This window comes from Dermacentor andersoni, chromosome 4 (assembly GCF_023375885.2).
Source record: "Dermacentor andersoni chromosome 4, qqDerAnde1_hic_scaffold, whole genome shotgun sequence".
Taxonomy (NCBI): Eukaryota; Metazoa; Arthropoda; class Arachnida; order Ixodida; family Ixodidae; genus Dermacentor; species Dermacentor andersoni.
In genome coordinates, this window is record NC_092817.1 from 192,678,104 (window position 1) to 192,697,498 (window position 19,395).

General features: G+C 48.1%; 1 protein-coding gene across 3 annotated transcripts in view; it reads right to left on the minus strand.

The window, feature by feature from the left end:
* The window catches only part of LOC126530563 (probable D-lactate dehydrogenase, mitochondrial), an 87,416-nt gene that overhangs the window by 29,616 nt on the left and 38,405 nt on the right, over positions 1-19,395 (minus strand). For all 3 annotated transcript variants that reach the window (XM_050177827.3, XM_072288001.1, XM_050177826.3), the window contains exon 4: positions 18,584-18,742. In XM_050177827.3, the coding sequence (XP_050033784.1) occupies positions 18,584-18,742 (159 nt within the window). The remainder of the gene's footprint in view (positions 1-18,583; positions 18,743-19,395) is intronic.

Genomic DNA, 19,395 nt, shown 5'->3' on the forward strand with positions numbered 1-19,395 from the left:
GCCGCCCATTTTCGTGCTTTCTTATAGCTGAAGCGGTGTCGCCAGCTTTGGTACAATAAACTGGCTGCAAGCCGTTCTTGCACTACGACAACTTCAAACGTTCCCGTGCAAGCAGTACGAGGTCGCACACTACTCTCCCTCGTAAGCAGTCGCCTAGTCACATAGACAGTGACACCGGTAATGTCATGGCTGCCATGACGCGTGTTGGGTTGTTGCAGTCGTTTCTGGCGCTAAGAACCATGGTTGTTGAAGTTCTCTATAGAGAACCATCGCTAGGGGTGATATTGGGACACCACATATTCCTTCCGTCGTACGAAGGACGCAAAAGCATTTATTTTAGGATTTGGTTAATTTCTGTTACTCAGAGGGAGCTCCTTGGGTCGGTTGAATTATCTGTTTTTGACAGTCCTTGACTGCCCGAAACGTTTTTTTTTTTCAGCCAACGAGCATTGCATATGAAGCATCTCGGGCAGTCCTGGACATCCCAGGACAAGTCGAATAGGCCCGCAGACCATATGGCGGCTAAATATATTCTCAGCTAATGAATTCTTCCGGAGCTCGCAAGACAAAAAAGCATGGCTTACAATATCTGACCTTTGGGGCTGTGGCTTCGAGGAGGCCGTCGTGGGGAGGGTGATTTTAACAGTACCTACGCCAATTACTACTGCCAAAAGTAGCCAGAAAGTAGGGAAGTCGCCAAGCGCGATTTTCGGTCGCCAGGAGCCTCTAAAAGTAGTCAATTTGGCGAGAAATCGCCAAACCTGGCAGCTCTACCACGGCGATGAAGCGCTCAGCGAAGAAAGCTCGGGTAGAGAGCGCGCCCGGGGGCCGCCTCTCAGGAGGCCAATCAGAGCGCGGCCCGGTGACACTTGCTCCCGCGGTGATACGACTCCGGGAGGGAGAAGCACGGTTTGCGCGGGAAATTAGCTCCGGTGCGCTGGCCGTGCCTGCCATGTTGCCGATATGGCGGCGGTTCCCGGAGTTTGAGTTAAGCACCACGCGCGAGCCGGGGAACGAGGCACGGGAAGGCACCTCCATCTCCACAAAAGAAAGCATGCGCAGGAACATCGCGGCAGTTGCTTATGCAGAGGGTAAAAGTGGCATGTCACCTTGTGGGGCGGCGCATTTGTAACGCTAAATATTGTTTTATGAGTAACGATCCTAGTTTGAAGCAGGAAATAAGCCTCTTGGAACAAATAGTCATCTTATCGCTGCGAAAACATTCTGGATTTCAAGCTTTGCTATCACGCTTCCAAAAATTTGCATTTAAGAAAAAGAAAAGCCCATTACAGCTAGATATGGTGCAACGTTACAAAATGAACACGCACACAGCAGAGTGTGAATGTGGGAGCACCGTTACCATATCACTGCCCTCAATGGGATATAAAGTTGGCGGAATTGTCGGGGTATGCAGAAATTCAAAAATTCGGATATATATAGAATAGCCCTTGCTATGCGATTCATATTCCATTCAAGAATTCGCTATTCGAAATTGTCGAATATTCGTTTTTGTTCGAATATTCAACGCACCGAACAACACTTGGAAATCACGAGGGAGGAAGCCAATGCAAGTGATACTGTTCCGAGTGACTTTGCTGCCGCAGAGCGGCGGTTGCTGCGCAGAGCCATCCGTTTCCGGCCGAAAGCACGATGCAAATAACTTCTGCAAGGAGTGCTTTGCTTTTTGAATGTCTCATACATGTGGATTTGTTGGCTCCATTTAAGCAAAGAAATTTATTATTTGGGCCAGTCTCACCCCGACCGAATTTCTTTTGACACATTGTGAAGTGCTGCAGCATCACCCTGTAAGCTAATTCACCGAAGGCAATTTATATATGCGTGCGCAGACCTACCGTTCCCTTGCCTGATTACAGTCATTGTCACGTTGAGTCAGGTAACCCCCATTTATGTTATTTCCTACCAGCTCCGAGCGTAAGATAGCTGCAGGTAGGGTTTGCTTAAATCTGTCTTCTGCAACACATGCTCCAGAAAATGGCTTAACATGGAACATTCTCAATTAATGTCGCGTTTGTGAAACAATGTCACATGTGGGTTAATGAGGGCGTGCAATTTCATCATTTCCTTGGCGTGCACTTTTTTTTTGGGCGATAAAACATTAAAGTGTTACTTATGTTACACTTATGTTGCGTTTATATATTTGAACCCGCACTAGCCTATAAGGCTATCAATCAAGAGTAATATTGGTAAATTTTACAAGAGTGTCAATAAATTTAAACTTCAATGCAGTTTTTTATTACCAAGCTTCTCACTTCACCGGATGTCCAACTGTGAATAGTATTACATGCAAATATCAATTTACTAAAGGAATATATTTTGAAATAAAAAAAATGATTCATTATGCGGAGGTCATTTTTCTCGAATGCTTTTATTTGATTAGACTCGGAAACTTCGATTTTCCGGAACCCTTACAGAATTGGACGGTACCAAATGTGATACCACGGGAGTTACAAAACGTAAGGTAAAAATATGCTGTGGATATCGAACAGACTGCTGTCCTTGTGTATTGGGTCTTTCTAAATCTTTATTACCAATGTAGCGTGTATTCTTTATAACGTTCAATATATGAATGAATGTGTGTTGTTTAGTGGCGCAAGGACCAGGTATCGCCAAAGAGCGCCATGACTGATAATGCTGTGTTAAGCGCTGATTGGTGAGTTGCGATGGTGAGATGTAACATGGCTGTAAAGTGGCCTAAAATCAATCACTATCGCAGAAGCGTAAAACAATATAGATTATAAAATTATGACAGTGATACGTGTAGCGATCTATGGGTATAGTACAAATGATAAGTGATCATGGGGCTAAAATGCAAGACTATGGGAATAGCACGTATGCCTCCTGAAGGCCTTTGAGCCCAAAGGCTGGGAGGCAGATGCTTTCTTTTAATGCAGCAACCGCAGCAGAAACCTCTGTTAAGATGCCGTGCTACGAATTTCCTGGGGCTATAACATGAAAACTGTGTACATCTTCTAAAAATTGGAACAAAGATTGATTTTAGATAGGTTCGATACCTAAGATCATTAGAGGATGGAGTGGAATTTGCTGCCGGTGTGGTAATGGAAAATGCTTTTTCCTATTAGGGTCTAATTCAGTGCATTGCAGCAGGATGTGAGGCACAGTGAGTGGCTCACCACATTTATCACACGTGGGTGGATCACCACCGGACAAGAGGTATGCGTGTGTACTGTATGTGTGTCCTATCCTAAGTCTGCAAAGTGTTACTTCCGTGCGGCGGTTCTTTGATACCGGCGGCCAGTTGCCAAGATACGGCTTGATAAGGTGTAGTTTATTTTCTGTTTCTTTATCGTTCGCGTGGTCGGATGTGGCTAGCTGGTCAGCCAACACGTTGCCTTCAATCTCTTGGTGTCCTGGCACCTAGCATACCATGATATGCTGCTTGGACGCATAGGTGGTGCATAATACTGAGTAAAGAAATAGAATTACAGGGTTTTGATATTTTTTTAACAGGTTCAACGCCTTTACGACGCTCGATGAGTCTGTGTATATAACTGTCTTGGGGATATTAAATTCATCAATGTGTTTAACGGCGGTCAATATCGCGTAGACCTCTGCTGTGAAAATACTTGTGTTAGGGTGCAGAACACCGGCATCCGAAAAGGATGGACCGACCGCTGCGTAAAACACACCAGAATAACACTTCGATGCGTCTGTAAAAAATTCAGCAGAGGAGTATTTGTGCTGTAATTCGAGGTAGTACATTCGGATATGTGCGACCGGCGCGCGATTTGTAACAGCTACAAAAGATGTACCACAGTGTATAGGTTGCCACTGCCACGGCGGGGGCCGTATAGCAGGGGGCATTAGGTGGTATTTAAGCAGTGGAACCCTTCTTTCTTCAGCTATGTCTGGCTGTACCAATCTGGGCCGGCTGCGAAAAAGTTGAGAACTGAACAAATCGTTTATAGTCGAATACGCGGGGTGCTCACTGTTTCGATCCACTCTCAGAAAATACATGAAAGACGAATATGTTCTCTGCAGACCATTCATCCGATTCAACGTAAAGGCTTTCCACTGGGCTTGTTCTAAAGGCGCCTGTTGATAGGCGAATTCCTAAGTGGTGGACAGGGTCTAGCATCTTCAGTGCAGTTGGAGTGGCCGACTGGTAAACTATGGCTCCATAGTCTAGTCGAGTGCGTATGAGGCTTTTATACAAGTTCATGAGACATTTTCTATCACTGCCCCAGGTTTTCCTTGACAGCACCTTTAATATATACATTGTTCTCATACATTTGTTTTTAAGTACTTTATGTGCTGTACAAAAGTTAATTTCGCGTCTATAATGATGCCTAAAAATTTATGTTCCCTGTTTACAGGCAGACGCTCACGATGCAACACAATTTCCGGACCTGGGTGCAGGCCACATTTTCTAGAGAAAACGACACAGGTGTTTTTTGTAGTTTTAGCGTGAACCTGTTGTCATCAGCCCATTTGGAGACCTTGTTAAGACCAAGCTGCACCTGTCGCTCACAGATTGCGAGAGGACTTCATTGAAATCCTATCTGCACATCGCCAACATATGTTGAATAGAAGATGTTTAGTAGTATGTGTAGACGAAGCGAATCCATTTTTACTATAAAGAGCGTGCAGCTGAGTACTGCGGCACTCCAGTGTCCAGTATGCGCCAATATCCGCCGCAACATCGCTCTTCTGTGCTTATTCCACAAAGATATCTACACTAATAAACGAACCCGGTTACAACTACAAATACCCCACACTTTTTCACGCAGATTACATAATCAGTTCAGTTTCATGCGCATATACGGTAAAACAAATGCATTTAATTCATCTGCACTACCACGTGCCATTCGTCTCTGGAATAACCTCCCTGATAACATAGCCGCCATATCTTATCCCGACACGTTCCACTCTCAGTTACTCATGCTTTTCCCAATTAATACCGTTCACGAGTGGCCAATCTAATGTATGTTATCGTGAATTTTTGCCATGTTGTATATCATTTTCATAAACGGTATTCCTTTGCTCTGTTAACAGTAACAATGTTCGTGTGCCTTCAGATATTGCTTTGTATTCCTTGTGCCTTCAATATTGTGTAACACGGTAATACTTTTATAGCACTGTTCCTGTTGGAAATTGGTACTTTTTATACCTTTACTGTTTAATATGCCCCCCCCCCCCTTACTTTATTCCCTGCCATAGTGCCTGTAAGGTTATTTTGAATAAATAAATAAATTTCCGTGGCAGAACATTGCCCACTCGAACACGGAATGCGCGATTAGACAGACATTGAACATATTACTGCGTATACTTAAGTGTGAGAGGTCTCTCAATATCCCAAACCGCCACGTAGTATCATAGGCTGTCTCCATATCAAGGAATACTGATAAGAAAAACTGCTTATGAACAAGAGCTTCACGGATACGTGCCTCGATACGTATGAGATGGTCTCTGGTGGATCGACCCTCCCGAAACCCGCACTGGTATGGGTCGAGCATTTTGTTTGATTCGAGGAAGTGGAGTAGGCGACAGTTATTCATTTTATCGATTACTTTGCAGAGGCAACTTGTTAATGCTATAGGTCTGTAACTTGATACAGAGGAAGGATCCTTTCCGTGCTTCAGAATTGAAATTATAATAGCCTCCTTCCAACAGAGGGGATCTCGCCAGAAAACCATATAACGTTGTAAAGGGAAAGGAGTTTTTTTTTGTGTTTCGGAGGGTAGTTGTTTCAAGATCTCATATTACGCGGTCTGAACCTCAGGCGGCTGTAGTATAACAGTTCAGTGCTGCCCGCAATTCTGCTATGCAGAATGGTTCTTGCATATTTTCTTTCTAACTTTTGCTGTTCTATTCGCGTTTTGTACTTTAGGAAGGTTTCGCAGTAGTGTGAGGAGCTCAATATGTGTTCAATATGTGAAGCAAGAAAGTTGACTTGATCCTCCAGGCTTTCTCTGAGGCTATTTACTAAAGGCAGGGAATACGTTTGTTGCCCATTAACTTTCTTCACTCTATTCCAGACTTTTCTCTCATCTGTGTACGAGTTAATGCTTGATATAAACTTTTCCCAACTCTCTCGTCTTTCTTGTCGGCGCGTACTCCTTGCCTGGGATTTGACGTGCTTAAAGCTTTCCAGGTTTTCTGCTGTTCGCGAATCGCGAAGCAGGGCCACGCTTTGTTCTGGTTCCTCCGTGCTTGCCTACATGCATCGTTCCACCAGGGAACACGCCGCTTGGAACCAGTGCCGCTCGCTTGAGTAATATACTTAGAGGCGGCACCAAGTATAAAAGCTATAAAATATGTAACAGCATCATCTATGGCTATACCGGACATCTCAGTCGACGTCATGTGAGTAAGATTTCGGTACCGTTCCCAATCGGCTGAGTCAATCTTCCACCGAGGGACCTGCGGGTGAAGTTGATCTTGTTTCGGCGTACTTAGGATTATTGGGACGTGGCCACTCCCACACGGGTTATTAAGCACACTCCATTTAAAATAGGGTAAAATCGTCGGCGATAAAATACTAAGATCTATGGCAGAGTATGACTTGTTGGCTAGGTTAAAATATGTGGGGTCCTTCGTATTCAAGAGACATGTTCCGGAGGAAAAAAGCACCTGTTCAATGACGCGACCTCGCGCATCACAGCGTGAATCGCCCCACAAACTACTGTGTGCATTAAAATCACCAAGAATCGGATACGGCTCTGGGAGCTCATCTATTAATGATTCTAAGACGCGTCTGTGAAGCTGATAATGTGGTGGTATATAAAAGGAGCAGATGATAATCAGTTTATTTAAAACTACGGCTAGAACGGCCACTGCCTCAAGGGCCGTTCGGGGCTTCAAATGCTGACACGCCCCACTTCTAACAGCAATGATGGCTGCACCGCCAGATGATGCGACAGCGTCCTCGCGGTCTTTCTGGAAAGTTATGTATTGTCGGAGCAAGTTGGTGTGCTTGGAAGGTAGATGGGCTTTTTGCACACACAGCACTTTAGATTTAAACTTGGACGTCATCTAGGTTTCTTAATAGTCCTCTAACATTCCACTGTATGACTTCATCCATGTTTAAAAAAGAAAGTGTGCTGTGTGTCTCAAAAGTGACATTACTTTACAGAACCTTTGTTAGGCCTTGTAATTGGTGTTTTGTCTTTTTTGGAGCGGTCGAGAGGACCTCGCCGCTCGTTCGACACTACCTGCGCCGTTTGGCTTGGACTGGTGTCCATAGCCTCTTGCAAGGCACTGGACACCCGTTCCAGAGAGCGATGTGTGCGTCGCGCAGACTTAATCTCAAGCGAAGAAGTCTTCGCCCCCACCGGGCCGGAGGTCGACAGGACCCCTGTGGCCTCTGCGGTGCCCTAGCTGCTGCCGGAGCTTGAAGAGGCCACTGGTGTGGACACTTTGAGAGATGGCAGGGCAGCGTTGGCTGCTCCCAACGTAGGGACGGGTGGCGTTAGCCGCGGCACGCTAGGCGTGGTCCGGGCTGCCGCCAGAGGCCGTTGTGGTGCCGCCCCCTGTTGTACCACTTCAGCGAAAGATGTTTTCAATATGAATAGCGAGGATACCCGCTGTCGTGCTTCACGGAATGCTACGTTGCTCAATTTTGCATTAATTATTTCCTTTTCTTTCTTCCAGGCTGGACAAGGTCTGGAGTAGGCAGGATGACTGCCGTCGCAGTTCGCACAATTAACCTCATCATTATTCCGGTCGTCAGCAGAGTGACCGGTTGTGCCGCACTTTGCGTACATAAGCTGCCCTCGGCAGCTCTGGGATGCGTGACCAGAAATCTCTGACATTTGAAGCAACGTCGCGGGTTCGGAATGTAAGGTCCAACATGAAGTTTTACATAGCCGATTTCAGAATTTCGGGTAAAGTAGTTGAGCTGAAAGTGGGTATCAAAGGCTTTGTTGGGATTTCTTTGTCATTCCGTCTGATTTTCATGCGCTGCACATGGATTACGCCTTGGTCCTTCCATCCATCCAGGAGTTCTTCATTCAATGTCGTTAGGTCTTCATCTGATACTACGCCTTTTACAATGTTCATGGTTCGATGTGCGCTCACAGAAACAGGGATGTTGCCAAAGGCTACGAGGTGTGCGAGTCTATTGTACTGTTCCTTGTCTTTTAGTTCGAGGAGTCAATCCCCACTTGCCATCTTTGTTACCTTATAACCAGTTCCGACGGTATCTTTTAGGCACTTGGCTACAAGAAATGGTGAAATTGCTCTAGCTATTGTAGATAACTGTTCACAGTGAAGGATGTGGAATTTTGGGAAGTTTCTTTGCTTTTGGATAAGAATAGCGAGGTTACGTCGGTGCGCGCGTACCCTTTTCGAGGCACGATCGGGCGAAAACAGGTTCGAGGATCCCACAGAAAAAAGTGATTTGTTCGGCAATGGCGTCTGCCACCCACCAAGGAGCTCAACAAGGGGACGTGGCAGAACATGTAAACAACTCTGGACAACGCCAGCAGTATGCCGTTAATATAACCCATTATGTTATACCCAAGGTAGGACAGCCACAGCAGGTAAACCCTTGCCGCCAGGAAAAGTCGAAGTGAATGGAAAAGATGAGAGGACAGGAAAGATTAAAAGTAGAAGCGAAAGACGACGATGAGGGTAGAGAGAGAAAGGAAAAGGCAATTGCCGGTTTCCTCCAGGTGGGTCACTCTGGAAGCGTCGTCTATGTGAAGTAGAGGCCAAAGAGGTGTGTTGCCTCTGCCGGAGGCCTTAAAGGTCCAAACACCCAGCATCGGCTCAACCCCGAGGATCCCCCTTTCCCCACACACGGCTACGCCGCGCATGGCTAGACGCGGGAGGGTCCAACCCTCGTGTGCTCGGGTACGTGGTGTCGCAACACATCAAACTCCTGCTGACGCAGACGTCCCTGCGGGGGACTTTCTATATACAGTGATATCCGTTCATGAAACGCCACACTCGCAATGACGAAATCTGGCGGCTGGTCAGCAACCTTAGGCGCTTACGGCGTACGATAAGCATGTCAAATAATTTGCAGGGATGATTTTAGACCGGAATTATGGCGTTTTACGTGCCAAGACCACACTCTGATTATGAGGCACGCTGTAGTAAGGGAATCCTGAAATTTGGAGCACCTCGTATTCATTAGCGGGGACCAAAAACTAAGTACACGGGTGTTTTCGCATTTCGTCCCCATCTAAATGCGGCCGCCGTGGCCGGGATTAGTAACCGCGACCTCATGCTCTGCAGCCTAACGCCATAGCCACTCAACAACCATGGCGGGTAGGAATGGTTTTGTTTGCTTCAATATTCCCGCGACGCCATCTGTGTCCAACCACGCTCACGACGAAGACGACGACCTGGTGCGTGCAAACGAGGTGCTAGAGAAGAAAAAGCCTGAACTTAGCGCTTGTCCTAATTGCCTCGATTCAATAGCGCTCTCCGCTCTTGTCTAAGTGAGCCGTGACACTGGTGGAGGCGCTGGGTATCGGATCATCGCCTAATGATACGGAGGACTTCTGCTAGTAGCCCTGCATCCAGCCCTTCAAGACATCATCCACGCGTCAAGACACCTGTGCACCGCGCCAGCCGCCACCTGCAAGGTCTGTGCCCGGAATTCGGCCTCTTGCAAGGAACTTTGTCAGCGACGTCACCGACTCAGGAAATGGCGCTTGCAAGTCCAACACAGGTGACTGTTCAAAATAATCTAGTCCCCACAAATTTCCGCGGTAACACGTATGAAGACGCCGAAGACTGGCTGAACCAGTACGAACGCGTAGCTAAGGTCAATCAGTGGCGTCAGGACCAGAAGCTTTCCAATGTGTACTTCGCATTGAAGGTAGCGCAAGGACGTGGTTCCCAAATCACGAGCCACATTTGACAACGTGGGACGAATTTTGCCGTCGGCTACTTGATACCTTCGGAAACACTGATCGCCGAGATAATGCACAACGCCTTCTCGAGTTGCGCATCCAGAGGCCAAACGAAAGTGTTTCGATATTTGCCGAGCACATGTCTCGCTTGTTTCACCGCGCGGATACCAACGTGCCCGATTCGAAGAAGCTGAGCCATCTCATGCGCGGCGTCAAAGAACAGCTATTCGGTGGTCTCGTGCGTAACCCACCTACAACAGTGCAAGAATTCATTAAGGAAGCCCCAGCAATCGAGCGGGCGCTGCAGCAGCGTTTCCGGCAATAGGAACGCTTGACTAACGATGCGCCTGCAGGAGCCGCAGTACCGACAGTGACAGACGAGACTTCGCTGCGTCAACTAATAAGAGACATTGTGAGCGAGGAGATTGCGAAGCAACCTGTGACGCCGAAGGTGTTTACTGTTGCTTCAGTCGCTGAAGTTGTCCGCCAAAAAATCCAGCAAGCATTTGCATCACCCGAGCCACTCCCTGAACCGTGTCCCGAGCCGCGCTTCGAGCCACGCGCATATAGCTACGCAGACGCTGTCTGTCGCCCGCTTTCTACCGTGCCAGTACAGCAGTACCACCGGCGGCCACCTATTGGTGCCTGGATACAGAGGAAGCATTTCAGGTGGCCCCAACTTCGCAGGACCGATGTATGGCGCACTGCTGATCGCCGACCATTGTTTTTCACTGTGGCGAACCAAGGCATATTTATCGTTTTTGCCCTTCTCGCCAGGGTGGCATTCAGGAAATGTCACCTGCCATTCCGCGACAGTTTCCAGAGAGACATCCACGCTTTGACAACAATGTCACTCGGGAGCAAGGCAGCTCAGCTAATCTCCGGTCGCGCTCGCCGTCTCCGTTACGTTATTCTTCGCCGAACCATCGCAGTTTCGCCGACGTGGTAAGAGGCCACTCTTTAAGCCCACAGCGGGAAAACTGAAATTAGCGACCTCCAGGGGGCAGGTTGCAAGCCGTCGAACCACCGAAAATCCCTCATTATTACTGAGAAACCAGCAGAGCAAGCCGGAGAAACGGAACGCTGACGAATTTGTGAGTGCCGACCTACTCTTAACGATTGATGGGCACGACGTGGCAGCTTTAGTTGATACTGGCGCAGACTTTTCCATAATGAGTGAGCAGTTGGCTTACCGGCTTAAGAAAGTCAAAATGCAATGGACGGGTCCTTACATTAGAAATACCGGGGGCCAGATAATGACACCTACAGTGAAATGTACTGCACGACTCCAGATAAGAAATACAGCTTTTCTTGCCGCTTTTACGATTTTAAATGAGTGCTGCAGATCACTCATTCTTGGGTTGGACTTCTTGCGGGAGTACGGCGCCGTGGTTAACATACGGGACGGCGAGATAACCTTGTCAACTAGTACAGACACGAGCCACGACGAAGAGTGCCAACGTACATCGTTACGTGTCGCCGCCGACGACGTCTGCATACCACCACTATCATGCAGTCTTGTCTCCGTTAGTTGTGGAGAACAGTTGAACAAGGACGGTGTAGCCGAACAATTAACTGCACTTCTGTTCCATCAGGGTGTTGCCATCGCTCGGGGTATCGTGAGCCTAATCGGTTGTCTCACAGGGGTACTACTGACAAATTTCACCAATGAACACCGGCACATCAGCAAAGGCACCCCTGTGGCATACTTTGACGAAATTGACTACGTTCAACACTGCTTTGCTGTAAAACAGAGTCGACCACCGATACGATGCTACGTGCACCCATCGTCGACGTTGACCCCGGTTTAGTGCCGCAACAGAAAAAGTCTCAGGGAACCACTTGAGAATTTTAAGGACTGCTTCTCTACAACGTCCCGAGTGCGCCAAACACCACTGACGAAACACCGCATCATTACGGAGGAAACAGCAACACCCATCCGACAGCACTCGTATCGCGTGGCTTAGAAAGACCGTGAAGCAATACAGCAGCAAGTCAAGAAAATGCTAGAGGATGATGCCATCCAGCCGTCAAAAAGCCCTTGGGCATCGCCCGTGGTACTCGTTAAGAAGAAGGATGGTAGCCTGCGGTTTCGTATCGATTATCGCAAGCTCAATCGGGTTACGAGAAAAGATGTGTATCCCTTACCACGCATCGACGATTCCCTCGACAGGCTACGACATGCACGTTAATTCTCGTCGATGGACTTAAAAAGTGGATACTGGCAAATAGAGGTCGATGAAGGGGATCGCGAAAAGACTGCATTTGTGACGCCTGATGGGCTTTATGAATTCACAGTTCTCCATTTTGGTTTGTGCTCCGCCCCAGCCACGCTCCAAAGGCTAATGCATACTGTTCTCTCAGAATTTAAGTGGAGGACTTGCTTAGTATACCTAGGCGATGTCACTGTTTATTCTATCACATTTGATGAACATCTCAGACGGCTACGGTCAGCTCTTCAAGCCATACGGTCCGCTGGGCTTACCTTAAAACCTGAAAAGTGCCACTTTGGCTTTGAAGAACTACAGTTTTTGGGTCACGTTGTAAGCCACACAGGTGTCAGACCTGATCCTGAGAAAATCGCTGCCGTCGCAAAGTTTTCCAGGTCTACAGACAAGAAGGCAGTCGCAGACTTCCTGGGCCTATGCGCATATTACCGGCAATTTATTGCGGGTTTTGCACGCATCGCCTCACCGCTCACCTGCCTAACCAGAGATGATGTCACGTTTGTGTGGAGCGAGGAGCAGAAGACCGCATTTCACGAGTTGCAGCACCGTCTGCAAACTCCGCCTGTTGTTGCCTACTTTGACGTGGATGCGCCGAAAAGGATCCACACCGACGCCAGCAACGTGGGTCTAGGCGCTGTCATTGTTCAGCGGCAAGACGGCGCTGAGCGAGTCATCGCTTACGCGAGTAGAACACTGTCACGTACCGAGTCCAACTAGTCCACTACAGAGAAAGAACACTCCACTTGGCTGTAGTATGGGCAGTTACCAAGTTCCGCCCGTACATATACGGCCGCCCATTTCAAGTCATAAGTGACCACCATTCTCTCTGTTGGTTGACCAACATGAAAGATCCATCTCCACGTTTGGCATGCTGGAGCCTACGGTTTCAAGAGTACGACATTACAGTGGTCTATAAATCGGGAAGGCAGCACTTAGACGCCGACTGCCTTTCCAGATCGCCGATCGAGTCGTCAGGCGGAGATGATAACAAATCCGCAGGCTTTTTAGGTGTTGTTGATGCGGCCACCATCTCTCAACAACAGCAAGAGGACCAGGAGCTGGCTTCACTAATTTTCTTAGAAGGTCGCACCGCAAACAAGCCCGGATTGTTCTCCATGCACCTATCATCATTCTGCATACGCAACAGTGTTCTTTTCAGGAGGAACTGCTATCTACTAGTTGTTCTTAAAACTTTCCGCAATGAAATCTTGCAGGCCTGTCACGATGAAGCTACCTCAGGTCACCTAGGCTACACAAGAACATTAGCACGGATCAGAGAAGTACTACTGGACACGGCTTGCAGCACAGGTGAAGCACTACGTTGGAACGTGCCTTCGCTGTCAGAGACGAAAAGTGCACCTACCTGCCGGACTATTACATCCCGCTCCAGTGCCAGAAACGCCGTCTGCAGAAATCGGGATGGACCTTTTGGGCCCATTCCCAATATCTGCTGCCGGAAATAAGTGGATCATAGTTGCGACAGATTACCTCACGCGATATGCTGAAACCAAGGCACTTCCGAGCAGCACAGCAGCCGAGGCTGCACAGCTCTTCATCGAAAACGTCGTCCTGCGGCACGGTGCTTCAGCGGTCATCGTAACCGACTGGGGAACTGCGTTCACGGCTGAACTTTTGCGAACTGTACTCACCCTCAGTGGCACGGCACACAGGTGGACGACAGCCTATCACCCGCAAAGCAATAGACTTACGGACCGTCTCAACAACACTCTCGCAGACATGCTGTGCATGTATGTCGATGTGGAACACTAGAACTGGGACCAAATATTACCCTAAGTAACGCTTGCTTATATATAATACGGCTCGGCAAGAAACAACAAGAATGACGCCATTCAGTCTCCTCCACGGTCGCGAAGTGACTACAATGCTGGATGCTATGCTTCTTCATGATTGCAGCGACTCCGAGACTCACGCCGCAGACTTTACAGAGCGCGCCGAAGAAGCAAAACAGTTCGTGCGCGTTCGCATGACTAGCCAGCAAAACCATGATGCCCGACGTTACAATGAACACCATCGATTCGTCGTCTACCAGACAGGCCAAAGAGTCTGGGTTTGGGGCTCCAGTACGCCGCCGAGGCCTCGCGTAGAAACTACTACGCCGATACTACGGACCATACAAATTTATACGACGCCTTAGCGACGCCAACTATGAAGTCGTTCTTGACAGCCCATCTTGCTCGAGGTGCCGTCAGGACCTGCCTAAGACTGTGCACGTAGTGCGCATGAAACCTTATTTTTCTGAATGACATGGACAGTCTCTGGTTCGCTGGACATCGGGTGCTACCCGCCGAACATCGGGACAATGCTCCTTTTGGAGGGGGGCAAATGCCGCGACCCTATCTGTGCTCAACCACGCTGACGACGAAGAAGAAGACCTCGTGCGTGTAAGCGAGGTGCTAGAGAAGAAGAAGAAGCCTGAACTGAGCGCATGTCTTAATTGCATCAATTAAATACCGCTCTCCGCTCTTGTCTCAAGTGAGCCGTGACAATATAGTTTGGGGGGGGGGGAGAGGCGGCGATGAATGATTATGCACGGTAAGGGGAAACCATTTACGCATTGGCTGACAACTACTAATTTGTAGAAAAGTAGCATTCTGGTCTTCGGTTCCGGTTCCATCATGCTAGATTACTTAGAGCGAAAGTGGAAGCTTGTGTTTTCGCCTTTACTTACTGAGGTGCACCTGGACAGGTACAGAGCGCAGTAACGCGCCATGTTACGCAGCCGATAGTGGCACCACCTTCGTGACACCAATTGCGCCAAGTGTGCCTCAGCTTTATTACTGCGGTAGAAGTTCTACGGACACTCGAGGTGAATTTTCGCCGTCGCCGTGGCGTTTCGTGCACAGTCCACGTACGACAACATCCCGACCGCACGCCGTGTGCTGTAGGTGCGAGAGAAAGCGTACGGGAGTGAATCGAGAAGGATGGTGGCTTGAAGCGGCGGCGTCTTCTCGCTAGTTCAAGGTCAGTGGTGAGGAGATGTACACGAGTTGGACGGGAAGGGGGTGGGCAGGGGCATAGGTTAGCGTGCATCTGCTCTTCTACTCCAGCCGCGGCTGCACATGGCATGGCTCAGCGCGGCAACGAGCGTCTTATCTTAAAGGTAATCTGCGGTAGCTTCAAAGTCTAGGCGCCCCGAGATGGCCGATGGCTTCGCGTGCGCTGCATTATTGTGCGCCTAGTTTGTATGAAAGCGAGAGGCTGCACGAAGGTGAAATGTCTGACGGCTACTCCCGCTCTTCCTCACGCCAGCGTTCCGACAGCCTGTGTCCGCGGTCATCCAGTGACATGTGTTCCTGTTTGCCTGTGCACACTTCACACCGTGCACGTTAATTTAGCAAGCAAGCCAATCTTCACGGCAGTTTATATGGCAAATAAAGATACTAACCTTACTTCATAATGCTGCGAAAAATTTGCAATTGCAATCGAAGCTTCAATTTCGGCAGAAAGTGCTTTTCTGTTCTGCCAAAGATTCTGCTAAAAGTGTATTGGAGATTCGCTTGGACGAGTAACTGTTTAAAGGAATAAAAAATGCTGGAGCAAATTTATAACCATAAGTGAAATATGGAGTAAGAAAATTTTCTAGAGGCAGCTAATGTGTCAGCTGCTATACAACAGGGACGCCGTCAACAATGCAGAACGACACCTGTGCTGTCTGAGAACGAGATAGAAGAGTTTGATGATAACAAAGGGAGATTGGTCGGCCTGAGGCAGATTTCTCTATAGCCGGTTATTCTGCGCGGGAGGAAAGGAAAGAGAAAAAGAGAGAGGAGAGATGATGGTTGACGAAGACGGCGGAAGAAGGAATATGCAAAATAAATACCGGAAATGTCTGCCTTAGGCTTCAAATGCAGACCTGCAGTCTTAAAAATGTCAAGAAAGGCCTGCATTGCCAGAAAAAAATATAGTCATGCCAAGGACACAATATATGGCATGAGCACTTTTTATGACGTATTATAGTGTAATAAAGACATCTAAATCTAAGCTAAATTTCCAAAGAACCAATACACAAGGAAAGCAGACTGTTCGACGTCCACAGCATTTTTTTACATTACACTTGGTAACTACCGTTCTACAGGGTTTGGTGCGCTCCACCTGAGGTTCAGGAACGTGCACTGAATACTCGCTGCGCCTAGTATATTTAGTTATTTACTTACTTATTTATTTATTTGTACTTCTATAGAAATGTGGCATCTGCGGCCGTTCGGATCCAGCTGGTGAGTTTTGTGCTCAGAGGCAGAACGTTATAACCATTTGAGTCACAGCGACGGCCGAGTGAAAATGTTGATGGCTTTCATGTGCTGCTATCGTTTTGCGAAGAGGCTACTGCATTTCTCTTGTTTAATCCTTATCTGGTAGCCTGCGGGGGCACCTTTCTTTTTGGGTGATAACCTACGTTGGCTTTCTCGCTACTACCAGAAAAGCATTGAAGGACCCTGGTACTATGGACTTCATTTCCGAGTAGTTTACTTCCAAAAATATCCTACTTGTCTTTGGGATCAGCTGTAGCCTCCAACATTTACATACGCTGTAGGGTTTCGAAGAAATGTGCCCCCATGGAAACTGCTGGTACAGCCAGTAACTCCGTATAGTTCAGTCGGTAAACCGGAGTTGGTCGTTAAGGAAGGGGAGCGTTTATGGACACGATTTTCTATTTCACAATCGGCGCGAAATTTTCTTCGCTCTGCTTGTAATTCTTTGGCGAAAAAATTGGAGGACGCTTAAGCTTCGCCTTCAAGAGTGGAACGCGATAGCGTTATCGCACCCCGTTCGCACCGCCTACTCAAACGATCTACGCCACCCAAACGTCGCGATCGGCACAGATAACCGGGCCGCGGCGCGCCATGAAGGCGGACGCGATCATGGTACGAGTGGCGCGCCGCGTGTCGGGGCAGCGCCGTACATTGCGAGGAGGGGGTCTTCTGTGTTTGCCGCAAGATGGCTCTGCGTCTGCGCAGAGCGCAGATGAAATGTAGCAGAAACGTATTTCGCTACTCGTGAAACTGCGACTTCTGTAAGCTACATGGTCATAATTATCGATATACAGCACAACATAACTTTCTACGGCGCGTTTCTAAGGCAACACCGCATTCACTAGAGGCGATTTTGTCGCGCTTTGAACGAACGAACTCGTGGCTGAGTGGTAGCGTCTCCGTCTCACACTCCGGAGACCCTGGTTCGATTCCCATCAGCCCATCTTACGAGGTGTTTTTATTTATGAAGTAACTTCTGGGATTTATCGCTCACGGCCAACGCCGCTGACGACACCGGCTTTTCTGCGACACGAGCTCCTTAACGCTGTCGCGTTAATATCGAGAAGAGTAGCACCGGGCAAGACTTTACGATGTCGGCAACATAGCCGAGAGTCTGTAGGATCGGATGCGGCTGTAGTACACGCTCAAAGAGGGCGACTCTGGGTCGCATGTTAGGGATTCTTGAACATATTTCATCGCTTAAGTACTTTAGGTATGCCCACAAATGGTATAATTAAGCACGTGGAACACCTTCTCGAGCGAAATTCATTGTAAACTAAGGAAGATTCCTTAATTATATTTGGAGAGGGAAAAAGGGGCGTAATACTCGTTTTATATCCTACAAACTTCCAACTTAAAATATGATGCTGGTGTTTTCAACTCCGTAACCAAGAACACCCGTCAAAGCTGCTAGAGCACAAGGGCGAAAAAACGCGAAAATTTATGTTTGGAGGTTTCTTAGGGTCTAACGCCTAATCTCATTCGCTGCAGCTTACGATGTGTGTAGTCTCGTATTATTAGCGAAGTTTCAAATTCTCGGGAAACATCCATAAGGACCACCACATCTGTAGTATAGAGGCTCATGCACGTGGCTTACCTGAACAAGAGTGAATGCACCAATACGTTCTACGAGCTCGAGAGAGCATACCCATGACTACCAAAGTGTTCCATTAGGTATCGACAGGAAGGCGCACAAGACAGACAAGACGAACGTGAAGACCGAAAGCGCCGACTATCAATTGAAACAGCACACGCAGATGGGAAAAACGAAGATACAAATCTTATCCATGACATCAGCGCAACTCAGAGTTCTTTTTTCTTTAGTCATTCTAACTGGCCCTGATTTCAAGGATACGTTATGGAACACCAACTTGCCCAAGCCATCACGCTTTTGAACACAAAACGTGTACGTGCATGCTCAAGGGTAAGGCAGCGCCAACCTATTAATCATGGACACTCGTGGGCACTCGCGAGCGATAACGGTTCAGGCACAACACTTCGATGTTCAGCATAGTGGAATGCTGATTTACGCACGTGCTACCGCTATTGTGTATACGCCACACCTCAACCGCCTCTGTCAGGAATGCGCAGGTAGAATTTGTGTCTTCTTATTTTGCTCCACTATGCGGCCTGTCAGTTGATGCATGTCTAGGAAGTTGCCCAGTTTTCTGCCGTTCTAATGACTGATGAGCGCACATGTCACGTGGCGTCCGCGCTACCTGCAGTGAATACTGCTCACCTGGGGCGCCGAGTGTAGCCGAAGGGTGGCCTGCGTGATGATGCCCAGCGTGCCTTCGGAGCCGACGAACAGGTTGGTCATGTTGTAGCCCGCAGACGTCTTGCGCGTGCGCCGCCCCTTACCCGCCGTGTTGATGACAGTGCCGTCGGGGAGCACAACCTGTAGGAGGAGCAAAAGCACGCCTCTAAACCGAGAAGAAGAGCTAACGCGAGACAAAGCATAGGATTACTTTATCACAGAAGTCCGCTGTGTTAAAGCGGGTGACGACGCCGGCTAAATGGCAGCGAGAAAGTTGCCATAATTGATCACTTCACGTAGGCCTTTCATCGTTGGCGTTGGCCGAGCACTGAGCTCACGTATTAATTGAATACACCACCTACGCTATACAATCTTCAGAAGAGAACCACGAAACTGTTGAGTAAGGTTGGTAACCTGCTGTCAAACGTACTGCAGTTCATAGTAGCAGGAATTCGTAATGGAAATGTTACTGAAAATATCGAGGTCAGCAATCCTTTTGTGTAAAGAAGGTCCCATTTCGCTACAGCTCGTACCATATGGTGTCATACAGCTTCCCGGCACACGTTGTGCCTTTTTCGCGCGTCTAGCCCCCCCCCCCCCCCCCCCTTTTTTTTTTCTTTCTCTTGCCACACCCTCTGATTTCCTAACGCATATTTTTATAGTGAATGCGAAATAATTTAAGATGACAACACTATTTCTCCCTGTCATTCGGAATTTATTGCCCTAGAAATAACAGAAAGAAAACATGGTGGCAGTTTGATATGTCATGTTTTCTGAGCGTTCTATAAATTGTG